General features: G+C 42.1%; 1 protein-coding gene across 1 annotated transcript in view; it reads left to right on the top strand.

Moving 5' to 3' along the window:
- The window catches only part of CDYL (chromodomain Y like), a 150054-nt gene that overhangs the window by 25062 nt on the left and 98451 nt on the right, over positions 1 to 26541 (top strand). Inside the window, exon 2 of the mRNA XM_056854695.1 lies at positions 23164 to 23827. Within this exon, the coding sequence (XP_056710673.1) occupies positions 23164 to 23827 (664 nt within the window). The remainder of the gene's footprint in view (positions 1 to 23163; positions 23828 to 26541) is intronic.

Here is a 26541-nt window from a genome sequence, read left to right on the forward strand (position 1 = left end):
GAGTCTGATCTGTGAGGAATGATTTCAACCAGTCCGAAGCACACACCCTGGTACAAACTTCTGACTCCAAACATCTCAACAAGGTGGCACGATCTACTATATCAAAGGCTGCAGATAAATCTAGGAGCAACAAAAAAGAAAGGCCTTTCAGATGGAGCTCATCAATTAAAGCCACCAGTGTGGTGTAGTGGTTAAGAGCAGTGAACTCTAATCTGGTGAACCAGGTTTGTTTCCCCAGTCACAGTTCTGTCCAAACTCTCTCAGCCCCACCTACCTCACCAGGTGTATGTTGTGGGGAGAGGAAAGGAAGGCGATTGTTAGCTTGTTTGAAACTCCTTAAAGGTAGAGGAAATCGGGATATAAAAACCAACTCTTCTTCTGTTCCATAGCCTGGCCTGAAACCAAACTGAAAAGAGTCCAGAGCATATGTGTTATCCAGGAAGCCCTGGAGTTTGTCTGTTCCTGCTTTCTTAATCACTTTGCCCAAGAAGGGCAGATTATAGACTAAGTGATAGTGATAATTGGCCACATTTTTGGTAGGGTTGATGTTTTTATTAGTAGAGAACAGATAACCAATGGCCTGTTGAAATGGCTGAGGGAAGGTGCTCTGAATTGCTGACTTACTAGTGGCTAGGATGTGCAAGGATCCAGTGCAACAAGTACTGGTCTTAACAGATTCCAGGACCCTGTCAACCTCCATCATGTTAACTGGGTTAAAATTGTCCATAAGCAAACCAGATGATGTATTAGGCATTTCTTCTCCCTGGCCTATATCACAACTGGCATCCAGATCAGCAAAAAAACTTTGCAAAGGTATCACTGCTAATTGTCGATTCATGAGACAATAAAGTCTCAAATTTAAGCATCAGCAGATGGTGAAATATTTTAAACAATGGGGATGGTCTTGAACCAGCTGGTGCAATTGTTGTAGAGAAATAAGTGGTGAAGTTCTAAAGATGATGGAAGATAAAAGGACTAGTTTGAGATTTTTGGGCCTCTCAGGTTCTGCCTTTCACTTCAACAACTATACATCTACTTCAGTACTTATTCCTTTTTATAACAACTGCAAGGCACCTCTTATCAAATGTCACAGGAGGTGTACCTGTTCTGTAGACTTGGAAGTTTGAAACCATCTCTCCTCAGCAGTTTTAACCGAATGCCTATTAATACCCAAATTCTATTCTTGTTACACCTAGAAAGGCTTCCCCTCTCTGTTCCTACTAGTTTTGGACACCATCTGTGTCCTCTGCTCATCAAGTGGGTTAGAATCAAGACTAACCCACAGACATATGAACCTGATGGGGAAAGGGTATTCCCGCTCTGAGGAAGGCGGGCATCTTGATTGTCGGGTGAGTCCTACTGGCTGCTCAGGGAGGCAGAACTAATTTTCTGCTTCCTGTCCTCTTGGTCGGAATCGCCCACCTTCAGTTTTCCTTCTGCCTCGATAGGGAGCAGAAGCAGCAGAGAGGGTTCTCTGCAACAGCTACAGAGTGAGGATAGTTAAGGAAATTAAAATATTTTCATTTCTATTCTTATGTATATTTCTTCTAATCTTGAACTTAAATCTAATTAATTTCTTCCCTGAGCTCTCCCTTCCATATATCTTACTTCTTATTATCTACTTTTAACGGACCCACAAAATGGCATCTGGAGATGAAAGGGAGTCAGACAAATTCCTTTTGGCTAAGGACCATTTATCAGGTGTCCTCTAAGAGGCAGCTCAGTCAAGATATCCCAACTCTGTTCACTAGAAGAGCTGGGTGACGAGGAAGAGGCCATCGAGCATAAACACAGCATGCCCGACGCACCATTGGAAAAAGGAATGAAAATGCTGCAGAACTCAGGGGAGGCTTGCAGCTTAGAGCTTACATCACCCAGAGAGACTCAGCAAACTGGTGAGCTAAACTCTACTTCATTTCAGCCCCAGCCTCAATACCAGCATTCTGGCAATGCAGTGATCCCCCCACCCCACCCCTGGGCATCCTGGAATCAGCCAAACATCCACTTCAGAGATAGCTCTTCTTTGCGAAGAGATAGCTGCCCTCAGGGAGGAGCTGCATGGATTACAATCTGTCTCAGCCACCCCATCATCCCGAGGCTCGCCTTCTCCACCGTCCAATTGGCATGCATACAATGGCCAACAAAAGCAGCCAGGAAGGCAATCACAGAGGCTGCAGGTTGCAGCAATCGCCATTCCATAGCAGGGGAGTCTGAGGAAGGAGGAGGGGAAGAGGTCGAGTTGTCCTCCAAAGAGGAGGAGACTGTAGCGGACGACCAGCAAACTAGATTGTTTGCAGGGGAAGATTTCCAGAGCCTCCTCTCTAAGGCTATAATGGCCTTGGATCTTAGTGAGGATACAGAGGATGAGGAGACTCCCAAAGGCAAAGTGAGACCTAGGGGTACCAAGGAGCTTTTTCCTAGGACCAAGACACCATTCCCAGAATATTTTGAGGCATTCGTTAGAGAGGAATGAGATAAACCTATGGCCAATAGGCAGATTCCCAGTAGCACTAAAAATTATACAACCTAGCTCTACACACAATGGAGCCCTACAGGTCCCCCTAGTGGACGCAATTACTGCTTTGCAATCCTCAAACCAAGTATCTGAAGATGGCATAGGTTCCCTTAAGGATCCACTAGGGAGAAGAGCAGACTTCACCGCTAAGAAGGCTCATGAGGCTGGAGCACTGTCCATTCAGGCCTCAGCAACAGCAGCCTTCATTGCCAGATCTGCTATAGTTTGGGCCAGAAAGTTGATTCAGTTAATAACATCTGAGGATAAGAGAATAATGTAGGGAGCTAACAGGGTCCTCAAAGCAGTTACATTTCTAGCAGATGCCACTGTTGATTCCTTAACATTTACATCTAGGGCAATGTCAGTCACCACGGCCATTAGGAGGTCAGCTGACTACCGCTACAAATCAGTAGTTATGGCTTACCCCCTTCAAGGGGGCTGCCTGTTTGGTCACAGCTAAAAATTTTGTTGAAACCAAAGACAAAAAGAAAGCCATGCCAAAGCATGTTAGAAAGGACTGTAGGTAATCAACTCCCTCCTTTAACTCCTTTCGATCTTATCATACCTTGCCCCGGTTTAGAGGGGACCAGAGACGGTTCATGGAACACAGAAGTTCATTTTGTAGAGGGCCGTTTCAACAAGCAAGCTCAGTTGTGGATTGGGTGCACTTAACCGCCTGTGTCTTGAAAGGCAGCAGCTTTTGAGTCTGGGATACAAATGCAGCGTGGTAGAGGCCATACTGAAAGCTAGATGTCCATCCACCAGGAGGTTGTACAACACAGTGTGGAAGGCTTTTGTTCTGTGGAACAATTGGACCCTTTGAAAGCTGATATCGGAACCATTTTGGACTTTCTCCAGGATCGAGCCAAACAGTTGTTCAAAGCATCCACCTTACATAAACAGGTGGCAGCCATCGCCATGGTTCTTCCTCAAGTAGATGGACTTCTGATATCCGAACACCCTCACGTGTTGGCCTTTTTAAAGAGAGTTTATCGATTGTCTCCTCCAGTTATTCACAGATTTCTTACTTGTTGACTTCATGTCGCTTTCAACACCCTCTGCAAACCACCATTCAAGCCCTTACGAGATATTCCATTAAAGTTTCTTTGGATGAAGACCATTTTTCTTGTGTCCGTGACATCTGCTTGTAGGGTCTCAGAGCTAGGGGCCCTGTCGATTAATAAAGGATTATGTACATTTCATCAGGATAAGGTTGTCCTCAGACCTGACCCAAAGTTCATTCCCAAGGTGAATACTCAATTTCACAGAGGACAAGAATTGCATTTACCTTCGTTTTGCTCAAATCCTAACCATCCGAGGGAACAAGAATGGCACAAATTGCATTTGAGATGCACCCTGAGGATATATATTGGACAAACCACAGACATCCAAAAGACGGAGTCTCTATTAATTTCAATCACACTACCTAATAAAGGAAAGAAGCTATTCAGACCAGTCAACAGCAATGCAATCAAACAATGCATAGCAGAGGCAAGCTTCCAGTTCCCAATGGCATTACAGCACACTCTGTTAGGAGCACAGCAACATCTTCTGCCTTTGACAAACAAGCCTCCGTAGAGGAAATCTGTAGTGTCGCTTCCTGGTCGTTAGTGTCCATGTCCGTCAAACATTGCCGTTTAAATGCCTTTGCATCGGCCGATGCTGCCTTTAGGAGAAGAGTCCTTCAGCAAGTGGTGGAAGGCACACAACCTATCCAGAAGAAGAATAGCTCTGGAAGAGCCCAGCAATCAAGATGCTCTTCTTCCTCAGAGCAAGAACGGAACCTTGATTACTTACTGTGAAGGTTCCTTCTGCTCTGAGGAAAGGAGGGCATGTTGCTCACCCTGGGCGAAGATGAACTGAGCCAGCATGATGTGTCAAGAAGATGTAGAGACAATTAATTCAAACCAGAAGCAATTTAAAATGAAGTTAAGAGGCTTTTTCTCCTACTATTGTTACTGTTCTCACTCTTCGTTACACTTATGTCTTTTAACAGTTCTGATTGGAGTCTTAGTTATAAGGTTATAGTTAAAAGATAGAGTTACTTCCTGTCAACCTTAGCTCTGAAAGTATTCAAACTGAAGCTGGGCAATTACAACCAAGAAGACAGGAAGTGGAAAATTAGTCCTTCCTCCCTGAGCAGTTGGTAGGAATCACCCGATAATCAAGATGCCCTCCTTTCCTCAGAGCAGAAGGAACCTTCATGGTAAGTTCCGTTATCAAGGTTCCGTTATGGTCACTGGATGTTAGACATATGCAAGCCTTTTTTGTGGACAGAACTATCCTTAGAGTAGTAATGCTTCCCTTTTCCATTGCTTATGGAAGTTCCAGCAAAGGATGCACCTGTTTCTGCTTTGTGCTTCCACTAGGCAACAAGAATAGCACATTCGCCCTGCACTGATTTGCAAAAGCTTTCCTGTTTGGAGTCTAATTTCAGTTACTGCACCAAGGCTCTGGCACCTTATGAGTCTGCATGAGAGTTTGTTTTGCTGAGACCAGTGAAACTGCTGTGTTGTCATCTCCTTTTCATTAACACTAGATACCAAGCAAGCTTTGATACAGAAGTACTGAGTTTCTGTTAAATGAACAGTCTCCTCCCTTCTCCAGGTGAATTTTCACACTAACCCCACTACGTAGGGATGCTCAGAACCTGTAAAAAAGATAGCAGTTGGGTACTTGTAACTGTTGCTTGGGTTCTCTGCATTTTCCCATCATACGTTCCTTGTTGGACCGTATGCTAAGGATCCCTTTTTTAGACTGGCTGTGGCCCTGCCCTCTTCAGTCAGTGGACTCCTTGGTACATATCCTTTTGCATCGTCCTTACGTGTACCAACTTAGGCTAAAATGGATCGTACCATGTTTTAACAAATGGTCTGCATTTTCTTGAGCAACTTCGGAGCAAAAGGTTCAGTTCCTCTTAGAGGACTCTAATCCCCACTGTATTTATTTTGTTGCTTGTTTTGGGGAGGCTGCAGAGAAGAGTTGAAGGGAGGTGTTTTTAGAGATGGGTCTTATTTAAGTTTTATAGTTCAAGACCTTGTCTAAGAACAGGGGGAAACAAAGAAGAATACCCATCCTACCTTCCGTCCCCTTAGTAGGGAACTGTTCAGAGAATCACAACCTAAGTGGTGCCAGCCAATTGTTAGACATACTGTGTATGATGGGTCACTGGATGAAAGGGAATGGGGAAATGCTGGCTCTGCACTCCCCCTGTACATTCTATGCTTGGGGAATGGGAAGGGGGAAAGCCATGTTCTCAGTCATCTTGAATGCCTTAGAAGTTATAATTTTTGCACTATTTGTTGCAGTAATACTCTGTATTCTAACACTGTTCTACAAAAATGTTAGTGCATGTCCCTTTGGAGAGCAAGTCAACCAACTAGCCTTTCATTTGTGCAGTGTAACTGTCTGGAACCAACTTGTAGGTCTGAACCCCCTTGCCTGGCTCACGGAAATCAAGGCGGGGGTGGCTGCTCCAGCGGCCCAGTAGAGAAGGGAGTGACTGCACTGTGCCGCTGCCCCTCCACACTGAATAAAGTACCTGCAGCCCTGAGCGCATACGTGCCAACAGCCTGGGGAAAACGCAGGCAGTTGACAGTGAGCTTGGGGCAGCAGTGAAACGCTGGGTTGGGGCAGATGAGGCAATGGGAGGTATGCCTGTTGGCAGGAGAAGAGGTCCCAGAAGCACCAGCTGGGTTCTAGACTGACAACTGTCCTTGCTTGAAGAGACAGGGGGAGAGTCCCACACTAGCGGGTCTTCCCAGGACTAACTAGGAAGCTAGTGGTAGGGCCAGGCTTTAGCACAGGGGGGCAGGGCATATGCTAGGAAGTGGGAAACGAGCACGGAAGGGTGAAGAGGGATAGAGTTGAAGTAGGTTGACGGGATATAAAGGGAGGTATAAAAGGGAACTGAGCTGGCCAGCCAAGCAGGAGGAAGGGGCATACATACCTGCACATGTGAGAGGAAAGGTAGATGCCAAGGACAAAAGGGAACTAAAGGAGCCCAGCTCCAGTCGCCGTGTCCATTCTGAGGCTGGTGGAAGCCAGGGAAGCCACAATCACAATGGAGAAGCCGAGGGAGAGCATAACGGAAGAGGGGAAGACTTACAGTAATTTATTTTGTTAAGTGTTCTACAAACACAGTAGTTGCAACTGCAGTTATAACTTTCCATATATGTAGTCTAATTCATTTAGTATTAGCCTTCTATGATAAGTCTGTCTTCTAATGCCTTCAGCACCACTACATTTTTGAAGGAAAGTATGGAGATGTTTTTGTGGATCAAGGTATTCGTGATTGTCTCTAATTTGTCCATTTCAAAGTGGATCCAGTTTCTTGGTGATAGCTAAAGGAATGTTAACCAGCCTTAACCTTGTTGGACTTTGAAGGATTGTGCAGTTTAGATCCCATTTCTTTGATAGTTTACTTTGGCTCTAGGAGCCAAATTAGGACCCAGATTCATTGTTCCAGCTTTCAGGGTTTTGTGTTTTAATGACCATATTGCTACCACCAAAACCTATTCCTAACCTCTTTATTTTATTTATTTTTCAATTTTGTAGCCCTCCCTCCCCAGCAAGCTGGCTAAGGGTGGGTAACATCATTTTAAACATACCACAACAGGGGGGCAATAATAAAATTACACCCTAAAACCCTATAACCGAAGATGGTGCTCAATTCCCAGTTATACTGTGAGAGTCATACAAATGGCCACCCCTTCAAATCCATATCATTTCACATATGGGAAGGGGGTAGGGTAGAGAGGCCAGTAAAGATGGTACATGTGGCTGTCCACAGTTGTAGGCCTGGTGGAAAAGCGCTCTCCTACAGGCCCTGCAGGTCCCTGATATTATCAGGCAGAGTATTCCACCAGGCTGGAGTCAGGTCCAAAAAAGTCCTGGCTCTTGTCAAGAACAGCCGCACACTATTAGGGCCGGGAACCACCAGCAAGTTCTCGTGAGACAATTGTAATGTCCTTCGGGGGGTATACCAGGAGAGGCAGTTGCGAAGACACAAGGGTCCCAGATGGTGTAAAGCTTTAAAGGTCAAAGCCAGCACCTTGAACCTGATCCGATACTCCAGCTGGAGCCAGTGCAAGTGGTAAAGCACTGGCCATATGTTCTCTCATGGCAATGCCCCCATAAGGTGCCTTGCTGCTGCAGTCTGTACCAGCTGGAGCCGCCGGGTCAGTCTCAAGGGCAGCCCTACATAGAGCAAGTTACAGTAATCCAGCCTAGAGGTGACCGTCGCATGGATCACTGTGGCAAGATCAGGGCGGGAGAGGTAGGGCACCAGCTGTCGGGCCTGGTGGAGATGAAAAAAAGCCACCTTGACCACGTCTGTGACCTGGGCCTCCATAGATAAGGAGGCATCCAGGATCACACCCAGACTCTGGACGGCAGGTGCAGATGTTAGTTGCATGTCAAGAGCTGGGAGCTGGCACCCCAACCCCAAACCGCCCTGGCTGAGCCACTGGACTTATGTCTTTGCTGGATGAAGCTTCAGCTGGCTTTGCCTCAACCATCCAGTCATGGCCTGCACGCACCTGGCCAGTGTGTCCAGGATGGCGTCCAGATGGCCGTCCATCAGTAGATATGGGTGTCATCAGCGTACTAATAAGTTTTTTATAATTTTATTAAAGCTATGACAAAATTGTTGTATAAATAAAAATAGGATCACCATATTCATCTTCACAACAAAAAGCTAACATCTACTCCTAACCTACCTTCTCTCCAATTTCTCATAACTTCATTATTGCTTTAAAAAGCCTTGTTTAATTGAATATTGAAGTCAGTTAAATGATTTCATCTACCACCACTGAATGATGTAAAGGTAACATATAAACAATCATTGATAAGAATTTCATGCATATGTATTTTTCTCATAAAGCAAAACATTCTGATGAGAAATGGCAAGTTTGTACTTCTACAATGCATCACTGAGAGACACTACAATAAATAATTGCTGGAAGTAGTATGCACCACAATGAAATTTCTTGGTGCCATGGCAACCTGGTGCCTGGGATTTTTCAACATCTGTTCTAGTCCCTTAGATTCCAAGCCAGAATAAGTTCCAGTTATGGTAGATGTCTATGTATGATCAGTTGTGTTGGATCAGATGAATGGTGCATCTATTCCAGCATCCTGTTTTATACAGTGGCCAACTAGATACCTCTGGAAAGCCTGCAAGCAGGACATGAAGCCCAAAGCCTCCCGCATTATGCCCCAACTTGTCACTGATGTTCAGATGGTTGCTGCCTCTGAATGTGGAGGTTCCTTGTATTGTGGACAACAGCCATCAATGAACAGATCCTTCATGAACTTATCCAGTCTCATTTGTAAAGCCAACTAAACTAGTACTTCCTGTCATATGTATTTACAAGTGGTTCCTATGGTTATATATTTGCTTTTTATTCATATACATTTAATTGAATGCTTAATAGTAGATTTCTTGTTTCAGTTATACAGTTTACCAACTAGCTAGGAGGAGTGTCCTGCTATTTGTTCAGGCAGACTATGATAAAATTCTACAAGACAGGAAAGAATCTACATTGTTAGTGGCTGACCTGAGATTTCAGATGACTGAAAAGGCAAATATTTTGACCAGGAAAACGATTCTTCCTGTGGAGCAACATGAGCTATTATATTTGAATAGTTATTTTTAGCCTTCATAGCAGCTGTTCCATTCTAGATTGTGTGTTTAAAATAAAATACCTTTAAAAATTGTGATACTATTAGTATTGCTTAACATATTTGTTTTAATGAGAAGCTTAATACTGCTGTTCTGTTTAATTTTGTTGGGTTGGACCTCATGGTTCCATGAATAAAAGGTGTTCTTGGTAACAAATATTTTCCTGGATTCCTCTTCCCAGAGCTGCTGTCTGTGACCCATTAGGGGTCTGCTATGAGGAGGGGAAATGTGGCAAAATCACCCCACTTGACCCTCTAGCCACCAGTTGTTTTCTCTGCTGTGCTTCCTCTGCCAGTAGGAAAGTGAGATGTGGGTAACCTTGCCACATTCCCTTCTTCACTGCATTCCCCATATATTTTTTTGTTTCAGGGGTGTGGTGACCACTGACAGTTCTTTAGGCGGGATTGTAGCAGGCTTCTTTGGGAAATATAAGGTGGGGAAGAACCCCATAGTGAGTTTTTTCAGCTTATGTGACTATAGGCTCCATTTGTTCAGTAGGTATATCTTGCTGGATAATCAAAACATTCTCTAATGTCCTCATTCAAGTTGGTGGTCTGATGCTCAATATTGTTTACTTTGATAGAGCTAATTCTGATTTGGCATTTTAGGTAGTTGCTTCTGGCCCCAGGTAATAGAGTTCTGTTTTCTTTTCTGTGGTTTGGATCCTATGAGGTACGATTCTCATGGGCATGATTTGTTCCCATCCTCCCTCTTCCCTCAACACCCCCAAGATTTTTAGAAGTTGGAGGTGTCATGGACTAAAAACTACATGGTTGAAAGTCTGCTTTTGCACTAATAGCATGCCATGGCTGATGGAAGGGGAAGGTGATTTTGCCTGGTTCCTTCTTTTCGCTGTAGTCTCTAAAGTTGCATAGTGTTCTGTCCTTGTTGGTCTCACAACCTTCAGCATCAGCATGTTGGAGGTCTCAGGGGGGAGGCCAGCAGGGGAATGTGAGAAAAAAAAATGTATCATAAGCATCCTTGTCATACTTCATAAGATCCAAGCTAGTAGTATTACAGGTGTGCAAATATGTTCTTAAGGAATATAGGGCTTGAATTGGTTTAAGCTTCACATTGAAAGTTTTAGGGAGAAATGTTGAGAAAATTTAAGTATGAGTCATCCTTGTGGACGTTAGATAAGTGATCTACCACTTCACTGCTGTAGTTACTTATGAGCACTTCAGCTATATGTTCAGTAAGGAGAAGAAGAAGAAGAGTTGACTTTTATATGCCGACTTTCTCTACCACTTAAGAGAGACTCAAATGATCTTACAATCACCTTCCCCTCCCCACAACAGACACCCTGTGAGGAAGGTGGGGCTGAGTGTGACAAGCCCAAGGTCATCCAGCTGGCTTCATGTGTAGGAGTGGGGAAACCAACCTGGTTCACCAGATTAGTGTCCGCCACTCATGTGGAGGAGTGGGGAAACAAACCCGGTTCTCCAGATCAGAGTCCTCCACTCCAACCACTGCTCTTAACCACTACACCATGTTGGCTTTTCAGGAGAAAGCACTTCCACATACTGACTGCATCAAATCCTGCTTTTGAGAGTTCTCCCAATCTTCAGAAGTGACCATTCAGGCTATATAAGGGGATGCAGATGGAAAACAGATTGCACAGTTATGTGGGTGCATACTTTCAAATTCCGTAAATTCTAGTGCATACATTTACTCAGAACTTCTGATCTTAAGATTGTGTGTTCGTAGTTTGTTAGTATCCTTTATATGACAAAATATGATGTAAATAAGGAAGGTGTGTTTTTCTCTTTGGTAGATTCTCCACAGTGTGATGGAGAAATCCTGATTACCTTATGAATGAGACTGCCTTGTAATTGGTAAACCTGTGGATTTTAATTGGTTAGAATCCAAATTATGAACAGGAGGGGATTTATGGAAAGCATCTCTGGCTGTTCTTCTGTGTCCTTCTTTTTCCACCATCCCCACCCAGGACACTCTTAATGGCAAAGGAGGCCTCTGAAATGGTGTGAACTGCAGGAGAGGGACAGAATAATCACCAGCAACTGTCCTTCCTCTTTTGAAAATGAAGAAGTGGGTAGAGGGAATTTACAAAGATTCCTTTTGAGAAGCTTGTTTGGTTAGCAGTCTGTAAGGTTGTCATGTGCAACTATAAAATATAATGAATGATGCATAAATATTGCTCCTGCAGACATTCAGCTTTGTGTTTTACTTGCCTCCACCTATTTACTTGACTTTGACTTTTACCTTTTAAATTCCTTCCCTAACCATTTTATTCAAAACAAGCAATGTATTATACTAATTTGAGGGCAACAGAGAAGTAGAATTCAAATAGAAATCAAAACAACTTCAGAAAAAAATGACAGATCAGTTCTAAGACCCTCAAGTTGGGGCTGCTAGCTGGTAACTAAATGTACTCTTGGCTGCAGAAAGAAAGACAAAAATGACTGAACTCCAAGTATCTGTGTACAACTGCATTGGAGTTCATAGTGGTACTTCTGGCATCCAAGGAACTCTGTGCTAACAGCACCCCCATGGCAATCATGTATGAAAGCAGCTAAAGAATGAATGTCTACTGGCGCAACTTATTGACATCACACACACACATGCTCACCCCCAAACACAACAAGGGAAGGAAGAAAGGCAACAGAGGACTCTGCTCTCAAAGGACTATGGTGTGCCTACTAGGAGGCCTTTGCTAAAAGTACTGCAGGGAGCTGGTTCAAATCCCCTTGTGCAAACACAAACGCTTTTGACAGATGGGTGGACAGGGAAAGAAGTATGACTGCTCCAGCCATGTTACTCAGACACCTGCACAGCTCATTTGGCAAAGGGTGGCACATGGCTTTTTGTAGGCAAAAGGTGTTGTAGAGAGGGGGAGAGAGACCAGATAGTAAGACCCAACTTCATATTCACCGAGGTATTCCTGTCATCTTCCTTTTTTAAAAATAAATTTGTATTGATTTTTTTAATAAAGAATACAAAAATAAACGTAAAAAAAATAGAAAAATGTGAATAATACAAAAAAGAAAAAACAATACAGAAAAGTATGTACAGCGCACTGTTACGACCAGAACTAGTACATTAATAGTTACTATCTATTATTTAAAAAACAGAGGGCCATAGTGCGCCATACCCAACCACCCACCAAAGTGCCCTACACCATTGGACTTCCGGCGAAGTGTTATGACAGTAAATAAAAAACAACTTGTTAGTCTATTTCTTAATTAAAAATCACATTAGACTATAATTCGTTAAATATACCTTTAAAATCCGTTTTTGCCAGTTTATCCCAATATGCGGCGGCCTTTAACCAAGTGTATTTAAATTCATCCAAATCTTTACCATGTAAAGAATCTGTAATTTTTGCCATCCGCATATAGAACCATAATTTTTCTCTCCATTCTTTAATTGAAGGTTTATTTGTTTGCTTCCATTTTTTAGCAATAACAATTCTTGCTGCAGCAAAACTGTATTGGCATATGACTCTATCAGCTTTATCTAAACCTTTTTTTGGAATTCCCAATAAACAAAAAGAAGGATCTTTTTTATTTTTACTTTGATCACATTATTTGTTTCATTCAAGACCAAACACCAAAATCTCTTAATTTTTTTACAAGACCACCATACATGCATAAATGTTCCAGTATCTTTTCCGCATTTCCAGCATAACGCTTTATTTTCTTTTTTCATCTTACTCAATAACACTGGAGATATATACCATCTGTAAAACATTTTATATAGGTTTTCTTTTATTTCATTCGAAACAGTAAATTTAAATTCCTTTTTCCATAAATTTTCCCATATCTCCAACTCTATATTATAACCAAAGTCCCTCATCCATTTCACCATCACCAATTTAATCCTTTCCTGTTCTAAATTCATTTCTATAAGTAGTTTGTAAATCCTTCCTATCATTCCTTTGTTACCTTTATATAATATAATCTCAAAAATGGATTTGGATTGATTAAAACCCAATCTGTTATCCTTATTAAATATATCTTTTAATTTATAATACATAAACCAATCTTTAATCTGAAGTTCTTCTCGTGATTTCAACATCCATATCCCATCATTGAATTCTATCATCTCTCTATAATTATTACAATCCAAATTTAAATGTGCGCCTCTTCGCAAAAATGCTTCTATGGGGTTAATCCAACCAGGTGTTTTAATTTCTAAAAAATCTTTATATTTATTCCAAATTAATAATAAGTTCTTCCTAATAATATGAGAATTGAATTCTTTGTTTACTTTCTCCTTATCATACCATAAATATGCATGCCACCCGAATCTTAATTTAAATCCTTCTAATTCTAATAATTTCGGATTCTCTAAGAGGATCCAATTTTTAATCCAGGTAAAGCAAGCTGCATGATAATACATTTTCAGATCTGGTAATCCCAATCCTCCTGTTTCCTTTAATTCTATTAAATTATTATATGCAATCCTGTGTCTTTCTTTACCCCAAAGGAACCTCATAATATCCTTCTTCCATTCTTCAAATATCTGTGTTCCTTTCAAAATTGGTAAATTTTGAAGCAAAAAAAGCATTTTAGGTAACATCATTTTAATTTCTGAGATTCTTCCCCATAATGATAATGGGATTTTTCCCCAATTTATCAGATCCTTCTTTATCTGTTCCCATTGGTTTACATAAATAAATTGAAATAAATTAAGATTATTATTCGATATCCATATGCCTAAATATTTAATTTTATGTTCAATACTGAAACCTGTCTTTTTGATTAGTATTTGTTGTTGTGAAAGAGTCATATTTTTAACCAATATTTTAGTTTTAATTTTATTAATTTTAAATCCTGAAAGCTTTCCATAAACCTCCAAAATTTTATTCCATCTGTCAATTTATTCAATTGGATCACTCAAAAAACATACTAAATCATCCGCATATGCTCTAAGTTTGTATTGATTTCTCCCTATTCGCACACCAACTATTTCATCAGATTTTCTAAGATTATTCAATAACAATTCTAGTACTAATATAAACAGCAAAGGGGAAAGAGGACATCCCTGTCTCGTTCCCCTTTGAATTTCAATATTCGGTGATAATGATCCATTTATTATCAAGTTAGCTGTTTGTTGAGTATATACACTTCTTATAGCAGTTTTAACATTATCCCCAAAATCCATAAATTCTAATACTTTAATCATAAACTGCCAATTAACATTATCAAATGCTTTTTCAGCATCCAAAAATATCAAAGCTAAAGGTGATATATCTTGTTCCGCGTATTCCAAAAGATCTATTACCACCCTTACATTCTGACTAAGCAGTCTTCCTGGTAGGAATCCTGCCTGATCTTCGTGTATTAATTGGTTTAATACCCTTTTTAATCTCATAGCTAAAATTGCAACAAATAATTTATAATCACTATTTAATAATGAAATCGGTCTATAATTTTTAACTTCCTGTCATCTTCCTAACAGCTCACTAAGGGAAAGTATTCAGGTTGATTCTGGAGAGGGAGGGGCTGAATCCCATTGAGGGGCAAGTAGGGAATAAGGCAAAGTTTTTGTAATTGGTTCTACCTTCTGTGGCAGCCCTTTTGTAGTTACTCCCACCACCCTGTGTCAGAATTCCAAAGGTTACTGCAGGCTCAAAAAGATTGGGGACCCCTTTTTTAGAAAATGCATGAGCTACTTTGTGACAGCTGGCAAGCTGCCAGTAGTTCATGAGCTACCTGCTGGTGACCTCTGCTGTAGAATATGGCCAGCCTTTTATACCTTTTAAAAGATGCTCTTTCTACCAGTTCATCTGCATATCACTGCATCCTCCAAACCCAGCCGTGTTGCTGTTAAGAGACAACCAAGATTTTTTTTATTACCTCCGTTACTGTAGCAGTCTGTGAAGCTTAGCTCACTCCAGTTTTATGAAACATCTGAAAAAAATTCATTGCAAGTTCAAAGTATGGCACAACATGCAGCTCCAGTTGAAAAATATTAGTGGAATTAAAAGTAGGTATTGAAATACAGCTCTGATCCACAGGATTGTGATGGGGGTCCCTTGCCCAACGGGTTTTCTGGGTCTTCCTCAATATCGCATTTTGGCCCAGCAATGTTGGGCACATATTCTTTCCTGAGCTGCAGGACGGGCTCCAGAATGCTGCCGTTCCCAAGATCCGTTGGTCCGCTCATGAGACCAGGGGTCTTCTCCAGGAACGTTGTTGTTTTCTTGGGCAAGAAGCAGTAAAAGGTGGGTTGTATAGCTTCTTGATGACCGCATCCACCCATGCCCAGCGCCGAGGTGAGGAGGGAATTCCCACGATGACGCCGGCACCTCCGGGAATCTCACCCCCTCCACCTTCTCTCCGCCGTCCTTCCTCAATATCATGTGAAAGGTGACAGCCATAAGCATCAAAACAACTTGGTTACAGCCAGCTGAAATTAGAAGGCATATGGAGTTTCCCTGCATTTTACTCTCCTCAACAGTCGCTCTTATTCCTTAGACAGATTATTGCTGGAATCACAGGATTCACATATACAAACATCCATTGAAGGCCTTATTAAAAAATTTTGTTTGCAAGTACAAGACTAGCAATAGAATGCTGAAATAGAACAAATGACCATGCGAGTGTTCTTAAGTTCCCTGCATTGAGATACCAAGAAACAAATGTTTTGGGGGGTGTTTTGTCCAAGTTCCGCTTAATCATCACATTCCAAGTGTGCATTGTGATCGCCTGATGAGAATTTTTTAATCGAATGGTGCATTGGTATACATTTCTCCTTTTGGTCATTTTGAGTGGAGTCACGGTAAAGCATAGCTACTAAAATGGCTACTTGGTTAAGTGAAAATGAGAGAACCCCACCACAGGACTGGTGACATGTTTTAAAAAAAATCACTATGGCCAATTTAAAAGTATTCGCAGGGGGGAGGGACTCACATGTATGTTGACATAAGTGCCTTTTCCCACTAGCTGTCCACAGCAATTATTACTGTCTTAATTACTATTGTTTCAATGCCATCTTGTGTTAAATTGCCATGCTTGTTGTGTTTTAATATTAATATTTTAATGTTTTATGGTTCAGTTGGTTTTAAAGGTTGTAACCAGCCCTGAGCCCAATTTTGACTGGGAATGAGGGTGGCTATAAATAAATAAATATATTGTTAGAGCACATGCATGGGTTTTGTTTTTTAAAAAAGTACTGTGTAACAACAGCATCGGCGACTGTTCCCATTGGTTCAGAAGCTCCGCGCTTTCACTGGCCACATGCAGAAATTTACTCTGGGAATTTATTTTGAGGGGGGGGGTAGCCACTGTGCAGAGGGATTTGAGAATCCAACTGCAAATACTGTGCATTGAGAAAGCAGCATATCCAACGGAAAAAACTCTGCATAAAAGGTCCAGGTCATGGCTGTAGTTGGGATGGGGGGGGGGGAAGGTGCAACATTATCTTTCTCCCTCCCACTTTTGCATTTACAGAAGGGGCAGTTTTGCCCCCTTCTGCCTCTTCAATGCAGCCCCCTTAGCCACATGTCTGTCTGACAATATAGGTCAGTAACTCCAATCTTTCCAGGAGCCAAAAGGGGCTGCTGGAAGAAGGAGAATGTGGGAAAAATCCATATCTGCCTGTCCTTCCTTCCTTCCTTCCTTCCTTCCTTCCTTCCTTCCTTTTTTTTAATAATTTTTATTGCTTTTTTATAATTAAACAAAAAATAAAAATAAAATCATAATACAATACAAAAAAAAATACAAAATCACACAGAGAGCACTATTACATCCAGTACAAATACAATGTATGTTATCCTTCACAAAATATATAGTGCCCAAATCGCCACCACCCACCTTTGTTCCCTCCACCCTTGGACTCCCGGAGTGGTGTTATGACAGTATTTAAAAATCTATTATAATATTCATTTATTAAAAACACATTAATCAATAATTCATTAACTATAGCTGTAAAATCCATTTTTGCCAATTTATCCCAATATGCAGCGGCCTTTAACCATATTTTTTTAATTCATCCATATCTTTACCATGTAAAGAATCTGTAAGTTTGGCCATCCGCATATACATCCATAGCTTTTCTCTCCAATCTTTAATTGAAGGTTTATTTATTTGCTTCCAGTTCTTAGCAATTGTAATTCTAGCTGCAGCAAAACTATATTGGCATATGACTCTATCACCTTTATCTAAATTCTTTTTAGGAATACCCAATAGACAAAAGGCAGGATCTTTTTTTATTTTTGAGTTAATCAAATTATTAGTTTCCTTTAAAACTAATCTCCAAAATCTCTTAATTTTTTTACAACTCCACCAAACATGCATAAATGTACCTATATTCGTTCCGCACTTCCAGCAAAGACCCTCATCCTCTTTTTTTCATTTTGCTTAATAATACAGGAGTTATATACCATCTATAAAACATTTTATATAAATTTTCTCTTATTTCATTGGAATTGGTAAATTTAAATTGATTCTTCCACAAATTTTCCCATACTTCCAGATCTATATTATAACCTAATTCTTTCATCCATTTCACCATCACTGGTTTAATCCTTTCCTGTTCCAAATTCATTTCTATCAATAATTTATACATCCTTCCTATCAGTCCTTTATTCCCCTTAGTTAATATAATTTCAAATTTAGATTTGGTATGATTAAACCCCGTTCTGTTATCTTTATTAAATATATCTCTTACTTTATAATACATAAACCAATATTTAATTTGAAGCTCTTCTCTAGTTTTTAACATCCAAATCCCATCCTTACATTCTATCATTTCTCTATATATATTAGTAACCAGATTTAAATGCACACCCCTTTTCACAAAAGCTTCTGTAGGATTAATCCAACCGGGAGTTTTATTTTCCAAGAAACCTTTATATTTCTTCCATATTTGTAATAAACTACTCCTAATAATATGGGAATTGAAATCTTTATTTACTTTCTCCTTTTCGTACCATAAATATGCATGCCACCCAAATCGTAAATTAAATCCCTATAATTCCAATAATTTCTGATTCTCTAATAGAATCGAGTTTTTTATCCAGGTGAAACAAGCTGCCTGGTAATACATTCTCAAATCTGGTAATCCCAACCCTCCTGTTTCTTTCAATTCCACTAAATTATTGTATGCTATCCTATGTCTTTCTTTGCCCCAGAGAAAATTTAAAATATCTTTCTTCCAATTTTTAAATATCTGTGCGCCTTTCAGTATTGGTAAATTTTGAAACAAGAAAAGCATCTTAGGTAATAGCATCATTTTAATTACTGAAATTCGTCCCCACAATGATAATGGTATTTTCCCCCAACTTTTTAAATCTTTTACTATCTGTTGCCATTGATTCACATAATTATTCTGAAATAAATTAAGATTATTATGTGATATCCATAATGCCTGACCTTTCTGATGGTGTTTGGCTGGATCCAAGCCCCTTTTGTGCACGGAGACAGTCTTCTGCTTGTGCATAGATCTCCAAAGACTTTAACTGAACGTCTTTACACAATTCTAATTTTGCCCAACCAAGGAAAGATCTGGCAACATCATGAGAGTATTAGTCACATTAGAGTGTTGTTTGTTTTAAATAGGTGTACACATTGTGTGCAACATTTTGAATGGGGATCTTGATACCAGATGGCTACCAATTCCCAGAGAATCCCAAGCCAAAAATAAAAAAGGAAGGATGTGGGCTTCTTACAGTTCTTAGCATTCTAGCTTTGAGTGCATCCTGGCAGTCTGTATACATTGGGGGGGGGGATGTCTTTGAGGGAGAGGAAATGCCATCCCTCTGGCTGATCCCTTGGCTTCCCTCTTGCTCTAGTTTGATTTTTGCTTCCCTTCTGCTGCCCCCCTTTCTTTCCTTATCTCCCCCTTGCTGGTTTGCTTTTCCCATCTGCCAGCCCAACTGCCTTTCTAATCCTGCAAGGGGGAAGCAGGCTTGCAGGGAAGGCAAACTGTCTCCTGCTTGCCCTTCTTGCCTGCTTCAGGTGGCCATTGGCACCATGTTTTCACACAGGATACGCCACCTGAACTCTGGATGGTTTTTGTGTGTGTGATGTCTGTGCATGTGCAGACATTGCTATTAACGTTGGGTATGGGTGGGTGCTAGAAAAGGAGCTAGAAAATATTTTGAAGTGTAAGGATGTGTCACTGGCCACCAAGACTAGATTAATTCATGCCATCGTATTCCCTATTACTATGTATGGGTGTGAAAGCTGGACAGTGAAGAGAGCTGATAGGAAGAAAATAGATTCCTTTGAAATGTGGTGTTGGAGGAGAGTGTTACGGATACCGTGGACTGCCCAAAAAACAAATCAGTGGGTTATAGATCAAATCAAGCCTGAACTGACCCTAGAAGCTAAAATGACTAAACTGAGGCTATCATATTTTGGTCACGTCATGAGACGACAAGAGTCACTGGAAAAGACAGTCATGCTAGGAAAAGTTGAGGGCAGCAGGAAAAGAGGAAGACCCAACGAGATGGATTGACTCAATAAAGGAAGCCACGGCCTTCAATTTGCAAGATCTGAGCAAGGCTGTCAAAGATAGGACATTTTGGAGGACTTCCATTCATAGGGTTGCCATGAGTCGGAAGCGACTTGACTGCACTTAACACACACTCATGGGTGGGTGCTCTGTTGGATTTATTAAAACCTGAATTCTAGGGCTGTGTGGCTCCATTTTGTGGTTTTTGAGTTGCTGAAGAGCCACACACAGCAATTAAATGTTACGGTGGTACTTATAGAACATTGGCATCTCTAATATCTATTGGTTGCCAAAGTATAATTGTACTTGCCAGTAAATAGTATTTGAAGAGAATTGTGTAGTATACCAAACAATGCAATTTGTAAGAAATCCAAGTGGAAATATCAACACTTATCAAAATCCATAATTGTCGTATTAAAACATCTTTCATCAAATTTTAACTTCATGGGTTAGGAGAAATCAGGGGAAATCTTGTTTACCTTCAAGCTTAATCTGAAGCTCTTCAATGAAATCTCTTAAGTACCATTTTAAAAATAAACAATAATATATTCCTCAGTTTTAGACTGTGGCTGTGGACCAGAAAGCCCATTTATTTAAATGTTTGGGTTTGAAAGAGTACTGTTGTGCATATGCTTCTTCCAAACAGTATTCACCAATCGCTTGCCATAGTACATAGCAAGGAGGCAGCTTTTCATGCCTAAAAAAGTTCAAAGTTTGAGTTTCAGCATAGGTGAGGCAATGGATTAATAAAGAATGGACAAAGATTGTCCTTTCAAGGCCCAGAGGCACTCAGTGACAGAACTAATAAATCTTCATTAGAAAAAACATAGCATTCTGTATCTACTGAGTGCTGGGAACCCGTAGAACTACTGGGCTCAGGAATATCAAAAAGGTGTATATAGTTGGGTATGTTGTATTAGTGTGTGAGGCATGCATATCCATTTTTAGTAACTTTATTGAGGATACCCAATAGCAGCAATTGTCAAAATAGTACTCTGAGAGGGGGGAAAAGTCTTGAAGTCTGAGTAGCACATTTCTAAGCTTTTTCTAAGATATTTCATTTGAATATGGAAGTCAAGCCACCTTGTTTGTAGAGTCGTAAACCAGCTTCCAGCTATCCCTTATTTCTTCAGATAAGAACGTCTGTTTAGGATTATCCCAAAGGTCCATCTGCTTAAGCGTTTTGTAAACAAAAGCAGTCCCCCTTGACATGGATTCCCGCTTGTGGCATGGATTCTGCTTCATTGGCCTTGCTGAGTGCTGAATAGCCACTAACATGTAGAGATCCATAAAATTAAGATCCTGTCTGTTGCAACACACACCTTTGTTATTCATGTAGAGGAGATGGACCATCCAAGCTCAAGTGGCTGAACATAGTTTATCAAACAATAGTCTGCCGGGATCACCTTGAACAACTGTAATGTTCTGGTAGCCTAGACCTGAGACCAGTGTTTCTCAACCTTTGTACCCTTGCGGAACCCTTGAAATAATATTCATGTCTCAGGGAACCCCTACATATGATTACATGTGATTTACATACGATTAGCCTATTCATCACTATTTCTCGTGGAACCCCTAGCGATTTCTCGTGGAACCTTAGGGTTCTGGGGAACCTTGGTTGAGAAACGCTGCTTTAGACTAACATACCTTTGAGTGTTCTGGTTAGGTGGGGAGATTGGACACTGGATTATTTCTAATTGCAAATATTTGACTGGGGTTGCCAGACTGTCCCAAACTGAGGATTCATTGCTACCAGAATCTAAAAGTTCAACATGAAGAGACTGTGCTCCACTGCCTTGATTTTTTCTAGTCTTTTCTACTTTTGATAAGGTTTGAGAAAGTATGACTCCATTTTCATTTGGAAGGCTGTTGAAGATATCGCTGCCTCACTAAAGATAGTCCAGAGATTGCAATCTAACCAGAATTATCCAGAGTTTATGTCCATTGAATTGTAGACAGTGAGATTCCAGGTGGCATCTCCTTGACTCTTGGACCTTTTCTTATATTCTCCCTGACTGTGTATTCTGACTTCCTGTGGGAAATTGATCTTTTACCAAGAGACGATGATCAATTGGGACCCAACTGTAACTGTCAAGTGGCAGCATGCGGCCCAATGAGGTTATGACAGGAAGACACATGACATCAAAGTCAGGTCAATGGCAGAGGAGGTGCCAGGGTCTCTGGTCCTGCCTGTGCTAAAAATGAATTCTTTCCCCTGTTGAGTGACCTTGCCTCTCCATTCTGCTTGTCCTCTCATCATGCTTAAATGTACTGGTGACTCACCACAGAATTAGGCACAATCTAATGTGAACTTCTGCCACAGGCTCCATTTCAGTGTTCGGGGGGTATTCCTGAGTAATGACTAGGAAGAATAGAGCGTAGAAACACCGCTAATGTCAGAATATCTATCTGGTCTCATTCCATAAACTAACATTTTAAACATATACATTCAAGATACGTAATCATTACTTTTGATGTAGTTGTTCAGAATGAATGGATACATTTGACTTGCCTTTGAAGTTGGATGTCAAACTCTGTTACCTTCCAGTTACCTCAGGTTCTGCTAACAGTTTTATATTGCCTTTCTGCCTGATGGACAGATATTACCTAAATTTCATAGAGCTCCTGGGAAGTGAGCGTTAATACAGATCTAGAGATGCTCAGACTGATCCAGCGTGGCTTAGTGGTTAAGAGCGGTAGACTCTAATCTGGAGAACTGGGTTCTATTCCCCACCTCTCCACTTGAAGCCTGCTGGGTGACCTTGGGCCAGTCACAGTTCTCTCAGAACTCTCTCAGCCCACACGGAGGCAGGCAATGTCCAACCACCTCTGAATGTCTGTTGCTTTGAAAACCCTATGGGCTGGCATAAATCAGCTGTGACTTGACAGCACTGTCTACCACCACCACCAGAAATGCTCAGACTTTGTAGTCATGCCAAGCTTTCATTGAGAAGGACATAACATTCTAGAAATTTAAATGAGAAATTTGGATCCAGCATCAGAAGTTACTTCTGGGAAGTTCCATACAAATGGCCTACTTTATATATATCTTGATGATTTATATGTAGATTTTTACACTTCAAATTGGGATAAAATCCTGTATTATGGTGATTGTTAAAGAGTATGAATGGTTGAATGTTGTAATTTCAGGAAACACACTTTCTAGCTATAGGAGTAGGAAAGGAATGAATATGTGGAGAGCCTTATCCAACTTTGAACTTCCCAATGGAGACACACTCTTTCCATCTTACAGATTAGGTAATGGAAGTGTGACTAGTTCTAGAATGTTCCAAAAATGTGGTACAGCCAAAGGTAAAAGACTTGACTGTTCATGAGTTGTGTTTTATCAAAAAGAGCTGCCTCAGCAAATGTAAAGCATCTTGCATGACTTAAAGAGCAGTACTACTACTACCGCTGAGTTGACAAATAGTTTGTTACAGAAAGATTTTCTTGACAAGTGTTTCATTGCACATCTGATTTGTCACTTTATAGCTTTCATATTTGCATCTTCATCATCCTCTAACTTTTTTTTCAACAGGTAGAGAGAATTGTTGATAAGAGGAAAAACAAGAAAGGAAAAACAGAATATTTAGTGCGATGGAAAGGCTATGAGAGCGAAGATGACACGTGGGAGCCTGAACAGCACCTTGTGAATTGTGAGGAATATATACATGAATTCAATAGACATCACAATGAAAAGCAAAAAGAAATCACAATAACAAGGACAAACAGGACATCTCCAAATAATGCAAGAAAACAAATTTCTAGATCTACAAATAGTTCGTTTTCAAAGACATCTCCCAAGTCTTTAGTTATTGGGAAAGACCATGAATCAAAAAATAACCAATTGTTTGCTTCTGCCCAGAAGTTTCGGAAAAATGCCAGTCCTCTCTCTGGTAGAAAAAACATGGATCTTTCAAAATCAGGCATCAAAATCCTTGTTCCCAAAAGTCCTATTAAAAGTCGGACAGCGGTGGATGGATTTCAAAATGAAAGCCCTGGTAAGCTGGACCGGATAGAACAGGATCAAGAAGATTCTGTGGCACCAGAAGTGGCAGCAGAAAAACCAGTTGGAGCTTTATTAGGGCCTGGAGAAGAGCGTGCCAGAATGGGGAGTAGGCCAAGAATACATCCGTTAGTGCCACAGTTACCTGTGCCAGTAACCACTACCATTGCATCTGCTTTAACAATAAATGGAAAAGGTAAGTGTGTATTTCCAACTTCAAACTTGCCAAAAAAATCACTTGGTGAGCTTGGAAAAACGTCAGCAATAAGTTGTTCAGCTGATCTCTTGCAAGAGTATGTTCTTGTTTTTGGAGTAACTGTTATCCTGTACACAATTTCTGATTGTTTGTTTGAGATGTCTACAAAAGCAGCTATAGCTCCCCTGGCCCCTTCCTTGAAATCTATTGGAATTAACTCTTCTCAAATGAATGAGAGTTATATCTATGGCTTGACGTGTAAAGTTAAGCATTCACTATTGTTGCATGGTTACTTTGTGTTTATTTAATTATATCTTAAAGCATTTTATCCTGTCTTTTCTCCTGGGACTCAAAGTGGTATTGCTTACATGTCTTGAGGCTAGGCCTAATATATGGATATTAGGAACTGGTGTGACATTTATCATGGAAACTACTTTTTGTTATGGCATGAATTCTTCTGTTGCAGTCTGCTAGTGTGTTATCCCTTCCTCTCTCCTTGCTGAAAGGATTCTTAATCCCCTCCATTCACTTTTCCCCAAAAAAGCAAAATTAATGTGCTTTTAAAGACAACAGTTTAATCTGTTCCCCAGGACACTCATAGTAGATATCAGAAAACATGTGCTTGGCTAAGACCATTTTAAAAAGAGAGAATACAAAATTATACCTGCCAGAGAGCTAAGCTGAAGCCAAACTCTGCAGCTGGGTGAGCTAGAAAGCCAAAATGGTGACATGTTTTTGCCATAAATGCAGCTGTAGATAATGCCCAACAACAAATACCGTATATACCCGTGTATAAGCCGACCCGTGTATAAGCCGAGGTGCCTAATTTCTCCCCAAAAATGGGGAAAAATTAGGCACCCGCGTATAAGCCGAGGGTCGGCTTATAACCCCTCCCCCCCACAGGCTTACCTGGGCTCCCGGCAGCAAGCGGCGCGGGCCTGGCGGCGTCGGCGTCACAACCAGGTGAGGGCCGGGGCAGCCTCCCTGCAGCTGCAGAAGGCCGCCCCAGGCCGCTCTCAGCTGCGAGGTGCGGCGGCCCGGCCGGGCGAGGGCCGAAGCCGCCGCCCCAGGCCGCCCTCGGCCACGAGACGCGGCGGCAAGGCCGGGCGAGGGCCGGGGCGGCCGGGCGAGGGCCGAGGCCGCCGGCCCAGGCCGCCCTCGGCCACGAGAAGCGGCAGCGAGGCCGGGCGAGGGCTGGGGCGGCCGGGTGAGGGCCGAGGCCGCCGCCCCAGGCTGCCCCAGGCCGCTCTCAGCTGCGAGGAACGGCGGCGCGGCCGGGCGAGGGCCGGGGCGGCCGGGCGAGGGCCGAGGCAGCCGCCCCAGGCCGCCCCAGGCCGCTCTCGGCCGCGAGGTGCGGCGGCCGGGCGAGGGCCGGGGCCGCCGGCCCAGGCCGCCCTCGGCCACGAGAAGCGGCGGCGAGGCCGGGCGAGGGCCGGGGCGGCCGGGTGAGGGCCGAGGCCGCCGCCCCAGGCTGCCCCAGGCCGCTCTCGGCTGCGAGGAGCGGCGGCACGGCCGGGCGAGGGCCGAGGCAGCCGCCCCAGGCCGCTCTCGGCCGCGAGGTGCGGCGGCCTGGCCGGGCGAGGGCCGGGGCAGCCTCCCTGCAGCTGCAGGAGGCCGCCCCAGGCCGCTCTTGGCAAAAGGAAGCGGCGTGGGCCCGGCAGCGGCAGTAAGTTCCCTTCTCCCTCCTCCCCCCTCCCCTACCCTACCGTATTGACCCGCATATAAGCCGAGTTCGGCTTTTTCAGCCCTTTCTTGGGCCTGAAAAACTCGGCTTATACGCGAGTATATACGGTAAGAGCTGTCGGATAAATAACTTCAGCGTGATTTTTAACCTTCCTTGCTTGTGCCCCTTAGAAGCACAGAACTTCCTTGTACTACTTTCAGGCCCTTATAAACATCAAGTCAGGTTACCTAGATCCCTTAATTGCACCCAGATGCATTTGAGGAGATTTGGGGTGGGGAGGGATTGTTTAGGAAGTGGTGGGATAAAACTATTAACTTCTTTAAACTGCGGCGATGTTAAAGAGAAGCCAACAGGAACACAAGAAGACATGCTAGAGTGTGGGCTCCATTTGTTGCCTACTATGCTCCTGTTCCCACCCAAGAAAAAGCACTTCTGTCATATGAAAGAGTACTTGAAATTTGTTACAGAACTAATTCTTTGAGCTGTGGCAGCATTTCTTCTTCCATCACCATGAATTTCCTGTTTCTGAGCAGTGGTTGAGCAGAAATGTTTGTTAAGATAGAGGAATGCAGGATACATTGATTAACACCTAGGGAGGCCCTGATTTCAGAGAAAACATTCTTTCCTGGGAGTGAAGCAATGAACTCAGATTTAAAGCTCAGAGGAGTTGGTTTTCTTTTATGGAGACAAATAGGCAGGATGGAGCCGACCATTTGTCAATCTGCCCTCAAGGAATAGATGGCCGTTTGGATATCCTGAGTTGGGCCATAAAGGTTTTGGGGCTGTGCCTTGATTTGATTAGAGAACAGGCGCAAAACAATAATGGAGATTCAAACCTGACTTCATGATAATAAAGTGAAACCCTTCCAGCTAGGGCTGGAAGGGTTAAAATGCCTGGCCACGTGTAGAAAGATGTGCAAGCCTAGGACGAGGGGGGGGAAATGAAGCGGAGTCTGTCATAACTTGAGGCTGTCTTGATGAGCCTCTACTTTTCATGGTTTCAGTGGGCTTATGTCCATTCCGTGAAGGG

This window comes from Euleptes europaea, chromosome 8 (genome assembly GCF_029931775.1).
Source record: "Euleptes europaea isolate rEulEur1 chromosome 8, rEulEur1.hap1, whole genome shotgun sequence".
Taxonomy (NCBI): Eukaryota; Metazoa; Chordata; class Lepidosauria; order Squamata; family Sphaerodactylidae; genus Euleptes; species Euleptes europaea.